The sequence below is a fragment of the Microtus pennsylvanicus genome, chromosome X (genome assembly GCF_037038515.1).
Source record: "Microtus pennsylvanicus isolate mMicPen1 chromosome X, mMicPen1.hap1, whole genome shotgun sequence".
Lineage (NCBI taxonomy): Eukaryota > Metazoa > Chordata > Mammalia > Rodentia > Cricetidae > Microtus > Microtus pennsylvanicus.
Window position 1 is genome coordinate 101,969,215 of NC_134601.1, and position 13,046 is coordinate 101,982,260.

General features: G+C 32.4%; 1 protein-coding gene across 9 annotated transcripts in view; it reads right to left on the reverse strand.

Moving 5' to 3' along the window:
* Positions 1-13,046, reverse strand: part of Dmd (dystrophin) — a 2,313,977-nt gene that overhangs the window by 643,620 nt on the left and 1,657,311 nt on the right. For all 9 annotated transcript variants that reach the window (XM_075957213.1, XM_075957212.1, XM_075957218.1 and 6 more), the window contains one exon: positions 12,428-12,660. In XM_075957213.1, the coding sequence (XP_075813328.1) occupies positions 12,428-12,660 (233 nt within the window). The remainder of the gene's footprint in view (positions 1-12,427; positions 12,661-13,046) is intronic.

Genomic DNA, 13,046 nt, shown 5'->3' on the forward strand with positions numbered 1-13,046 from the left:
ACTGGATACTCTCTTCTAGCCTCCACAGGCAACTCTACACATGTGGCATCCACTTATACAGATACAAAAGCATACACATATATGAAAATTAATCTTATATGGCAGAAGTGTTCAAATCACTTTCCCCACTTACCTTTAAAAATTCTGAAAATCATTGGAATTAAACTATATTCAATATCCTCTTAATATAAATAAACTACTACATGCTTATGTTTTTAAAGAAAATGGTCTTATATGAGTGGAGATATGTAGATAATATAAAGATATATTTATATGTCTTAAATATTACAGTTTTCAATAAATGGTTTAAAAAATATATAAGCCAACATGAAAGTTGGTCAAGAAAGGGTTATTTTTTTCACAAATTTAAGTTCAGTCCAACTTTTACTTTGATATCTAAGTTTCAAGCATGATAATAAGAAGGAAAATATGACAGAGCATAATCCTGGCCATGAAATAGTATGTTCAAAGAGACTAGGGCTTGGAAACTAGCTCTAATTTTATTTTTTATGATTTATATAAGGAAGTAGTGTGCTACTAAACAAAGAGAAGCTAAAGAAAATAAATGAACCAGGCATGCCCCTGAGCCCTCCAGTAGGGTACGTGTGGTAGGAGGATCACTAAGTTAAGGTCATCTTGGGGGTACATAACAAGATTTTTTTCTCTGAAATGATGAAATGAGAGGCAAGAACATCAATCATTCGTTATAAAAGCTTTCACATCTCATGATGGGTTCCCTTGGCAACAGAGAGTACTGCCATCAGAAGTTTCAAGTGCTGTGGCGGGGATGGGAAATGTCTTCACAGATTCATCTGTTTAATCACTTAGATGTTAGCTCATGGAGTTCTGCTGGGGCCTTTACAAGTTGGGGCCTTGATGTAACAAGTGAATTGCTGAGGGCCTAAAAATTATGACCTGGCTTTCTTTCTTTTTCTTTCCCTGTGAATCCTGGTCAACCCATATGTGAGATAGCTTATGCTCCCTCTCCCATACCTTCCCAGTCCTTATGGTCAAAATAAACCCTGCTCCACTTAGTTGCTTCTTATAAGATTTCAGTAATGAGAAAAATCACCAGTACATCAAGGATATATAACTATGAGTCTATTGAAAAACCTGACACATTGACAAGCCCAATTCTTCATACACACCGTTTTTCTTATCTATACACACCTACTATCTAAATAAATTAAATCCACAATCAATACATATCAATTAAAAATTAATGCATATGAATTTATTAATATATTCTGTATTATAGAAAACAGAACAATGTTACTTGAAATTAATAAGATGAAAATAGCAAGTAGAACTCATGGTCCTTCTCTTATATCCCCAGTGATCTTCTCTGTAATTGACCATTGAAGAGAAAAAATTTCTCATTTTGAGCAGAATGTGAAAACTACAAATGCTGATTTTAGATTTTTATAAGAAAATACTAAAATTTTTTGAGATCCTTTGATTCATTTAATTTTTGTCCTATATTATATGCTGTTCCTTAAAATTGTCATGCAGATTTTTATACAGATTACTATATTTTATAACATCCATTATTATAAAGATGATTTTGTAGATGTAGTATTAAGTTCTTTCTCTCAGATAATTAATCCCAGGCAAAAGAATTTTTTTAATTGCTGGTATGTTCCTTATAATAAGAAACACAAATGCTATTCTGTTATAAACTTCACAGATTATTGACAAAGTGCTTAGAGCAAAGATTACTGAAATATTAATTCCATAATGATATATGAGAGTAAAACCTAATATGACTTAACCCTTAGCAAATTGTTAAATATACAATGTAATATCCCATGTAAGCTCTGAGCTATACTAGATCTATAGGACTTATCTATCTTGCTAATAGAAGCATAGTAAAAATTTTATCATTACATTCCATGTCTTTGCAGCCTAAAATATAAATTTAAGAAGCAATCATTATTATTGTCAAGATTCAGGTGCAACACAACATATTTTTTCATAATTTTACTTTGATGTATGAAGCACACTTAAATGGATACTATAGTGAGAATCAGTGACTACCGATATTTTCTTCAACTTTGGCAATTTCCCATATCTATGTTGTCCAATATGGTGGCCACTGGCTATTAAGCATTTGAAAAGTGGCCAGGCTCAGTGAAGAAGCGAATCAAAATTTTAGTTAACTGATGTTAAAATCGTCACATGTGGCTAGTGGCTATAATGCACACCACAGATTCACAGAGTTTTGTTAGTATAAGTCGTTGTTTGGCTGTTCCTAGAGAATTGAAGAGAAAATATAACTACAGATCATGTATTTAAATTTCTGTCTTTCACTGTTGCCAGTGACTTCTGTAAGGCAGTATTATCCTGTAAAATAACCAATGTTTTACACAGCACACGAGTAGTGGCATCACCCGTTTACATTTATGCCATCATACCATTTTTTTTTGTAATCAGAAAACTAAGATGATAAACTGAACCAGAATACTTAGCTAGATTAATATGAAATAAGTCAAAAGGAAAAAGACTATCCATTGGTTCAATTTATCTTGGCAGGCAGAGACAGTTGGATGCCTAATATCCAATATTTATTTATTAAGGAAAAAAACCCCATGTATTATTCAGAATAGACAGGTTTTAAGAGAAGGTCATTGATTTTCTCATTTTGAGTTATGAATATAAAAACACACTCTAATAAAATATTCAACTCTCCCAGGATTCCTGGCAGTTTGGAATAGTTTGGAGTAGGTAGACTTTTGTTTGAGGCTACTAGGAGGTCTTGTTATCCTTCGAAATAGAGCGACCTACTTAGAACATGTTCTTCCTTAGCCCATTTCATTCATCTTCCATTTAAAACACAGACATGGTGCCTGCAGGCAGAGTAACTGCCTCAATGACATTGGAAAGAAAGTCCATTTGGAAGGCGGCTGAAGGTGGCAAAAAGAATTGGAATATGTGGTGGTTTATGGTATTTTTACAAGTCTGGGATGCATTATTCTGGCTCTTTCTACATTGTGAGAATAATGCTGTCCGATCTAGATAAGCCATTTGCAGTGAGAATTTTGTCATATGTAACCAGTCAAAAGAAAATTGAAGACAGTTGATTGGTGGGGAAAGCCTTTAGCTTCTAAAATTCTTAGAGTTTGAGATATTTAATTGCTTTTTCTAAATGTAGTCATCCTCAATGACTTTTCATTTATTGACCAACACCAAAATAAACTGTGCTGAATTCAACAATTAAAATAAACATCCACAATTAAGATAAATAAAGATACCAATATGCTTCTATAACCGACTATTAAACTCCAAATGCTGAGTAAAACCACTGTGTTAATGAAAAGAAAGTAATATCAGGTGTTTTTAAAACATATATGTAGTCAGCCTGTTTTTAAAGTGCTTTAAATTCATTTCAAGTGTTAAAACATAAAGATACAAAGCACCAACATCAAAAAAGAAAAGGCCAAGCAAAGTAGAAGAGTTTCATAAAAGTGTGCAGTTAATGGGGAAAATAGATTTCATAGCATTATTGCTTTAAAAGATCAAGATTAGAAAGATCCAAATATATTTCACAGAACCGTCAGAAATTCACCTCAAAGGCTTCAATGTACTGAGCAGTTTGTCTACTCTGTATTTCTCCTTATTACAATCGACTTGAGGGAGTGTGAACCTTGTGATTGGTGTGATCACTTCATAATTGGATCTTGAAGAAATTCACACCTTGAAATAGCTGCATGATTTTCATCTTAAAAGTGTCTTGATCCTAAAATAATCTGTACACTTATTTTTGGCAAACTTTTTTTTAACTGAAAAATGATCCTTACTGATAGCATCTTGCCTGCATCCATTCTCTCCAATACTGTCATCTGGCCCTCTTCTAGTGTCAAATGCCTATTATGTAACTTTATAAAAGAAAGACTAAAACTTGTGTAAGCAGAGTAAAAGGGAATTCTGGCATTTCTATCGCTCAAATCAATCTATAGAAGATTTTTTATTATGTCCTATGCTATTAAATGACAAAAAGTTTTGCTTCAACCAAATTGCTATAGATTATGTCCTCCTCTCCCTATAATTTAGTACTTTTTATATGGAGAATAAAAGCATGAAGGAGCCAAGTGAAGATTACTCTTTTTTTCTTTATCTTTAAAGTAGAATCAAGTTAGTTTCTCTTTAGTAGTCAACCCCTTATCCACAGAAGGCTGTTCTAAGACCCAAAATGTGAGCCTAACAGTGTAGATTTCTTAAACTTTGTAAGTTCCTACCTTTCCTCCATTTTGACTAAGCAGTAATGACATACTATGACTCTCACAATTGCTGCTGAAGGTGAGATAGGAAAACAAGCATGAATTTCATTTGACAATTCCACAGCCTTTTGCTCTTACTGTGAACCATATTAAGCTCATTATGTGATTGTTTTTCTTTCCTTCCTCAAGAAAGAGCTTTCATCTTTGGACTTAAAGGCAGACAGCATTGTCTTCACTTTTAGATGTTGAAATTGCTAGCATGACTACCTTTGAACGTCAGGATATTTAAGTGAATTGTGGGGTTATATAAGAATAAGCACATAGAGGATCTGATCATCAATATAGTTATCAAAAGACCAATGAGGATATGTATGGACATATTGGACAAAGTGATGGCTTACATGCCTTATGTAGAGAAAGATGGCAAGAGATTCATCACGGTACTCAGAACAGTGTCTAATTGAGATTTATGAACATTGTAATTTTGAAAATTTTCATTTAAAATTTATATCATGATCGATATGTAACATAAACTATCTAAAGTAAAAAGATAGATGAGAAGTACTAACATATATTCTTTTACTCCAACCCTTCCCATGAATTTTATTTTTATTTTTTCTAGTTGGACGGTTTACATGTAAGATTAGAGATGGATGTACATAAATTTAGTATTCTGTAATCAAATTAATCACTTCAGTGCTTACTATTCTTCCACAATTAAATGGAAAAATACATAATTACAATAAAAATCTTTTGATTCTTGAGATAAATACATCTTTCCTTGAATACATCCTAGGAGATTTGTATAATTCTTACATTTTATGCTACTTGTTTATGCAGAATATAAAATACAAAAGAGCCTGAAGGTGTTTGTATATTATTAGGATTAGAGTCAAAGTTATTTTGTAAGTTGAATAAAATGATTCTAAGCCGGGCAATGCTGGCACACGCCTTTAATCCCAGCACTCAGGAGGCAGAGGCAGGCGGATCTCTGGGAGTTCAAGACCAGCCTGGTCTACAGAGCTAGTTCCAGGACAGGCTCCAAAGCCACAGGGAAACCCTGTCTCAAAAAACCAAATAAATAAATAAATAAAATGATTCTAATAAATTTTAAAAATCAAATATTGTTTTAAATAAATTCATAAAATGATACATGAAAATAGTTATATCCTCTTCTCTTTCAAAATGAAAGCAACTATGATTATTATGGAAATTATGGATCAATTACTGAAGTTACTGATAGGTAAAATGATTCATACACAACAGATAATGTAGTTCTCATTCCCGTAGTACCAAGTGAAAATTATCCAGTTACAATGAAAAGAAATACAATTCAGCATTATGTTATATATGAAAAGAAGTAAAGTAGTTAGCAAAAGAAACTAAATATTAATTCACGTAGTCATTTATTTTAGTGGGTAGTTGAGTGAAAAACCCATAGTTCCTTTTCTTCTCTCTTTTCTTTTTTTTTCTTCTCTTTTCTTTTCTGGCAATAATTACTTTTTGCCAATTTCTTTTTCCTTAAAGAGGTTGTATTATAAACAATTGTTTATAGCTTTTTAAATTTGAATGTCTAAGAATGGATAACACTGAGCTGTGTCACCAAGTGTTCAATAAACAAAAGATGAGTGAAATGTAGTCTTATATCAAAAGTCCTTAAAGAACCATTGATATACTTTTTGTGGTGTTTGGGTGTAATTTAGGCTCTTTCACATCTTAGGAAAGTACTCAGTCACTGAGTGGCAGCCCTAGCTTCCTTCCTCTCTCTTTTAAAAGAATACTGTTCCACTATTCACTATTTACCTTAGTCTGAGCAAAAACTTTCTGGATATACACCTATTTTTCTTAAAAAAGCAAGCTATATGAAACCACATGTTTCAAATTCACAAATACATCTCTTTGTGTATTTCATTTCAATTCATTGTGAATTTTTTATCAAAATACTATCAAGAAATATTGAATTTTGAATATGTGTGCATATATACATACATGTATGTACATAATCATATAAAGAAATGTGTGGCTAGATATGCAAAATGCTTCTATTTATAATGGCATATGATTATTCCCTCATTTAATTTGCAGTGGTTCATTACCATCTACAAAGAAAGAAAGTTGAAACCCAAACTCTTGCATAGCTCTCTTTCCCATTAATTTTTCTTATCGGCCCCTACCTGATTCTAAATTTGAGCTGTTAATATGGGGTTTCAAATCTTGATAAAAGACATAAAGGATAAAATAACCATGTACCTAACATGACATTAGCTCTGTCTGTCCTAGCATTAAGGGTAAGAAGACCTTTCATCCTAACACTTTGTAACTTCAGTAATAGCCTTAAGGATCTAAACTTAAGGTGAATCATAAAATCCCAAAATGCAGGCACTGAAATTTAGGATATAATAACATTATATTTCTTTCAAAACTTAAAGTAGAAAACATTTCATTGCCCTTATTGCTTGTTGATATGGGTTAGGGAATACTCCTTCTTTGAAAATAATAAAAACAATTTGCTATAAAGAGATCCTAGACTCAAGCAAGGAACTTTATAAATAGAATTCACTATTAGCAAAGGAAAACATTTTTGGGGGAATCTTGTGGGCATTTCAGTGAAAATATATTTTATTAGCCTTTATTTGAACTCATTTAAATACTACAATTCAATGTTTCTTTGTAATGTTTTGACAGAACATTTCAAAATGCATTGAACTGAAATACACAAAGATGTGTATTTGCACTTATGACTTTGAAATATGTGGTTTCATATAACTTATTTACCTTGAAGAAAAATGTATATATGACATCATTTTCCATAAAAAGCTTATAATAAAAGATATAAGAATTGTTTTCCTTTGTATTTGGAACTCTTGATTTTTTTCCACTTAAAGGGACTTTCCTTTTTTCATCACTATGCTACTGACATGGATCTTTATACTCTTTAGTGTAGATAATACTGAATTTGGCTCACAATAGCTAAGAAAAGTAAACTTAGTGAATGCAAAGCAGTGATCCAAGGGTAATAAGCTGTCTACTGGAAACATGTTCATTTGTTGGAAGATAATTGAAGCACAAAATTTGCAAGTCTCTTTTAACAGACGAGTTACAGCTTTTTTTTTGCAGTTTCTGTGTACACAAGAATAGCACATTTTTGCTGCTTCATAAGATTGTACAAAAAAGAACTTAGATGCTAAAAGATGGAGAACTGTTTTACTAGAAGGAACACAAACACCTGAATAATCAATACCCTTGCCTAAGGTGACTGTTGTGCAGCATATGAAATCTCTCAGAGACCCACAGGAATAAGCTCCAATCTCAATCAGATTCTTACGATACCAAAATACACATTAAAACCCATAAATGTTATTATTTTGAACTTACAGAAAGTAAAGTATGAGCTTCACTCAAATTCTACTTTGAAAGGCTGAATTTGTACATAATGAGTCTCTATTCCTCTGAAAGAAAACAGTCTACTCCTTTGTTTGACTTTATCAGTAGAGTTACTTAATGTTTCAAATGGCCACACATTCATTTTTAATTAAGTTGTAATTTTAACTTTCATCTTCATTTGTGTAACATAATTCACTTAGTAAAATTATTTGTATTTCAAATCTCTAGCTGCCCCTCATTTCTAAAGATAAGAATTTAATTTAAAAAACTTACGATAAGGAGCACAAAAGCTTTGTATAAAATACATAATTTTAAAGTTCAAAGTCTAAAGCTACAAAAAGCTAGCTCATTCAAATGCTATATCCTTGTAGCAATTTTGAGGCTAATACATGACTTCAATGAATGATTAAGTTATTATCTGGATCTTATAAATTCATTCCTAATTTCTTCCTGGGCCATAATGTAGCTTCTTACATCACTGTACCTAACTTCTGGTGCCTTGCACTTAACAATCATAACCCACATCCAAATTGCAATATGCTAAAATTGGAGCTTTCGAACCACATGTCATTCACATTATCCACCAATCAATCTACTCTTTCCAAAACTGAAACCATGGAATTAAATGGTCCAGCAAATTTGCACATGGGTAAATGGCCAAGAAGTTATTCTTATTTTGGGCCTGGATGTATCACAGTTGAGGAAGTTAACCATTTGCTATGTAATGAGAACTATCTCTCAATAAACCATATTTGCTCTGCCCTTTAACCTACTCTACATATTCTTATCTTAGGTCAGTGGACTTTGAATATTTATTTATTGCTCAGCATCTTTATATTACCTATTGTCAATAGATTCTAATTTCCTTGAAAGTAAATTACCTCTGGCTAAATGTGAAAGACTTCGGACTTTTAAGGTTTTCTGCTTTTTTCTGTTTAGGTGACTGGTGTGGCCCAATTAACTCAGTTGGAAGTTCCACAGAGTCACAAAGAATGAAGAAAATAATGTATTATAAGGAGATTTAAGTAGTTCCTGGTAGCCAGGTTGTTTTCTTTTTCTAGGCCATATGCCCTTGCCTTTGGGCTAATGCTTTTGTTTATGTTCTCTCTTTTAATAAAATAATGATTTCTGTTGCTTGTACTCAAAGGACCGTGAGAAACAACTAACCAGATTATATTTCCTGATATCATGTTCCTGTTTAAAAGCCTTTAAGGATGGTCATCATGTGCCAAGGTTCTCAAAGAAGCCTGTTTGTTACAGACCCCCACTGCTTAGTCTTATTCTTGTCTTTTCAGCCTTATAATTTTTCAATAATAACCTTAATTTCAGGGGCATCAAATCACAACTTTGTCGGCAAGTTTCTTTCACTCATCTCTGAAATAATAATTCATTTCTTCTGTTTGTGCTGTCCCTGTTTCCTCTAAATGATTAATTCTCACCTCCTCTTCAGTGTTTTGCTTAACTTCTTTAAGAAGTTATTCCCAATTATGTTCTCTATGTTTTCAATTTTCACTAGAATATGTCCTGAGATTATCACCCACATAAACTAAGGGGAGTAGAAAACCATATTTAACAATCAGGACTGTGGAACTAGTCCATTCCAGTTTAAATCCCAACACTCTCCCTTTCTTGATTTTGGGCACAGCATTCAGCTATGTATTTGTATTCATTTTCTAGAATTATTGCAAACAATAAATACTATACAAAACATATTTAGATCAGTGACTGACATATTATGAGTGACAAACATGTTGTAGCTATTTTTCTAAAATACAACTGTGGTTGTTAGAATGAGATCAGTGCCCATAGGCTTGGTTCCCAGCTGGTAGACTGTTGAGAAGGATTAGGAGCTGTGGCCTTGATGGAGTAGGTTTGGTGGGTTGGTCTTGTTGGGAGAATAATGCTCTTGGGAGTGGGCATTGAAACCCAATCTCTCTCTCTCTTTCTCCCTTCCTCCCTACCTCCTTCCCCCTCCCCCTCTCCTTCTTTCTCTCTTCTCTCTGCCTGCTGCCTATAGATCAGGATATGAAGCTCTCAGCTCTAATACCATGCCTCCTTGTTTCTCACCATGATGATAATGGATTAACTCTTTGAAACTGTAAGCAAGCCTCCAGTTAAATGCTTTCTTTTCTTAGAGTTGACTTGTTCATGGTGTCTCTTCACTTTAATAGAAAGGTAGGTAAGACAATAACCTTACAGTATTATTTTTTTATTTCAACCTTTTAAATCTACACTTTATTATATGTTATGAGCACTATCGTAACAGCTCAATAAAATTATATTAAAGTAACATATAAATAAATGTTTCTCTACAGAGTACTACAGCTTAAAAACCCTTTTTGGAATGTTGCCTCATTTCTCACACATAAACTATTAATGGTGGTTATGTTTGTTTAAAAATTATATAATTAAATTCTTTATTTTCTAGTATAATAAAATCCTTCTAGAATTCACATCTCCTTATTGGTTCCTCCTCTCATATATATATATATATATATATATATATATATATATATATATATACATACATACATACATACATACATACATACATAGACACATGCATAGCATATGCACGCACATACACTACATAGAGTGTTTTTCTTCACTAAAAAGGAGTAAATCTATGAAATGCAAAAATTAGAATTGTATATATAAATTATTTTTAAAACAAAAAATGAAGCAAGAAAAACATCCTTACTATTTATCCGGAAAAGGATAACATTGGGCATCTTTCTCATGCTCTCTACTTTATTTCTGTGAGAATGTGTCTAAATTACCTCTTGGACTATATTTATATATCTTTTTGAAAAGTACTGAGTTAATAGATCCATCTAGAAAAGACTAATTCTTTTGGTTAACACTGAATAATATTCTTAAAAAGTTGGGTTCACGAACCCATCACAAATCACTTAAATTTCTTTTGCCCACTACCATAAAGGAAAAGACTTTTACATGAAGCTATAGTGTCAGTAACATGATTCAAAAAACACAAGTATGAAGCTTTCTAGAGTTTGCCATAAAAAACTAATATTTATTCCTAACAGTAGTTTAATATTCAAAGTAATCAATGCAAAGATGGAAACATTTTTCATACACTATCCAATATAATTTTCATTGTAAACTGTATAGCTCATAGCTATAGCTACATCTTACACATAGGCAATCTGAAGTTTAGGGACGGAGAATAACTTACCACAGTTTTTACAGCTTTGCCACTTAGGTCAAAGTTCCAAAGTCTGCACTTTAAGCATCATAGCATACTACTTTTACTAAATGATATTACTTGAATTGCCGATACAATGATATGAGTTTTGATATAATGTTTTTTTTCCTGTATCATCCCAGTACAGATGCAAAATGCTCAGTAACGGGTCTGACCTAGATTATGTATAAAGATACATATAAACCAGTAAATAGTGACTTAAGTTACAGTTATTAATACAAATAGTATACATATCAAGGAAGAATACAGGCGTAAGATTCAGACAATAATCAGAATACTTCTGATATCTGCTAGGTGTACGGGACACCTATGAGTCTCAGGTCCTTTTTCTGGAAGATAAAGGTGGGTACAAATAAATGTTACAAAAATGTGTAAATTCATATGTATAATAATTAAATCTCTTATTATGTAATTATCTATAATTATATGGTAAACGTGAATGGAGGTGCCTTTTATGGGCTCTGCATTCACAAAGATGAGGTGAATAACTTGACTATGGTCATGTCATTTGTAATCAATTAGAAAAGCCCACAACTGTGTTCTTAAGAGTACAAGGTACTTTTTAAAAATTGTTTTGTTTTGATATTGCTAGGTCTTCTATACAACAGAGGCTGGCCTTGAACTCAAAATCTTCCTGTGACTATTAACCACAACATCAGCTTCAAGGTAGTTTAAATGCTTCTTGTTTCTTAATCATCAAGTTCATTTTATTGTTCCCCTATTTCTGACTTGCTCCTTCCTTGACTTTCAAAAGAAAGAAAACAATTCTGTAACATCTCAAACACATTCAGTACAATTTATTGTTTCTTTAGAAGTTCTCCAGTGCTTTTACAAGTGAAATGAGTACCATGTATAAAGCTTTCAAAATTGCATTTTGCACCCATAGAAAAAGAAAAGACATATAGCATAGTTGTAGCATCCAGGTAAAGCACATTTATAGCAATGAATTCTCGAGTTTCTAATTGATTGGGTAATTTCAGTAAATGATTTTCAATGATGGTGAGAAATAAGATGCTGAATTATTAAAGCTTGCTTATTTGAATATGGGGAAGCATAAAACCTAATACTGAGATCCAGGGTATTTAAAATATGTTGTATTTTGTTACTTGTTTTATTTATTTCTAACTCTCAATTATCCTTATGACTCGAGGTAGAATACTGGTATAGGCAATTCAGAGAAGTGGATAATAAGCAAGTCCAAGATTATTATCTCTATCTTTGTAATATGTTATGGCTGTACAGTGCCAAAACAAATAGTTTAAATGTAACCAGCTCAATTGAGCAAATTATTTTGTAGTACAGATTAAAAAAAAACAGTTATTTACATAATTTAACGGAACCACCTATACTTATAAGGTTTACATGTTTGGACCTCATTTCTCCTTTCCCCCTTTAAATTATGACTCCTTCAGACAATTGATTCATGCCTTTGATCGTATTTAGGTTGTCAAGAGTCGAGCGTGGAGCGTGTTTGCTAACAGAAAATAAGGTAGCCTAAAAACTGGTGGTAAGTCATAAAGGAGAGGGACATGTCAAGTGAAAATGTGCACTTTAAAGAAAAATCTCTTACAGATTTTCTACTTATTGTTTTTATCCATACCTTTTGTTTGATGATCATCTCATTGATGTCCTCGAGATCGCCCACCATCACTCTCTGTGATTTTATAACTCGATCAAGCAAAGAAAGCCATTCTGTAAGTTCTGTCCAAGCTCGGTTGAAGTCTGCCAGAGCAGGTACCTCCAACAGCAAAGAAGATGGCATTTCTAGTTTGGAGATGACAGTTTCCTTGGTAACCACAGACTGTGTCACTAGAGTAACAGTCTGACCAGGAGCTAGTGTTTTTGAAAGAAGGAAGAAAAGAAGAGAGAAAATTTGAGAAACATGCAAACAAGCCACTTTCAGTAACAATAAAGAAATATTAGTTGATAGCTAACAGTTTGAGTCAGTAACAATAAGGAAACATTTGTTGACAGCCAACAGTTTGAGTCAAGACTTCTCACAATGTATCTAGCAACGCGGATACTTTATAGAGTATATATCAGAAAACATTTAAATGTTTAATAATCTTTAAAATTTGTAAACTTATTTTCATGCTTTAAAAATTTAATTTTTTTCAGTAAGAATCATATAGTTTGTGAAGTTTATAAACAAAACTATTGAGATATTTCTAGGTAAGACTTACGTATTTATTGACCATTCAAAGAAGAAAATAAAAAAC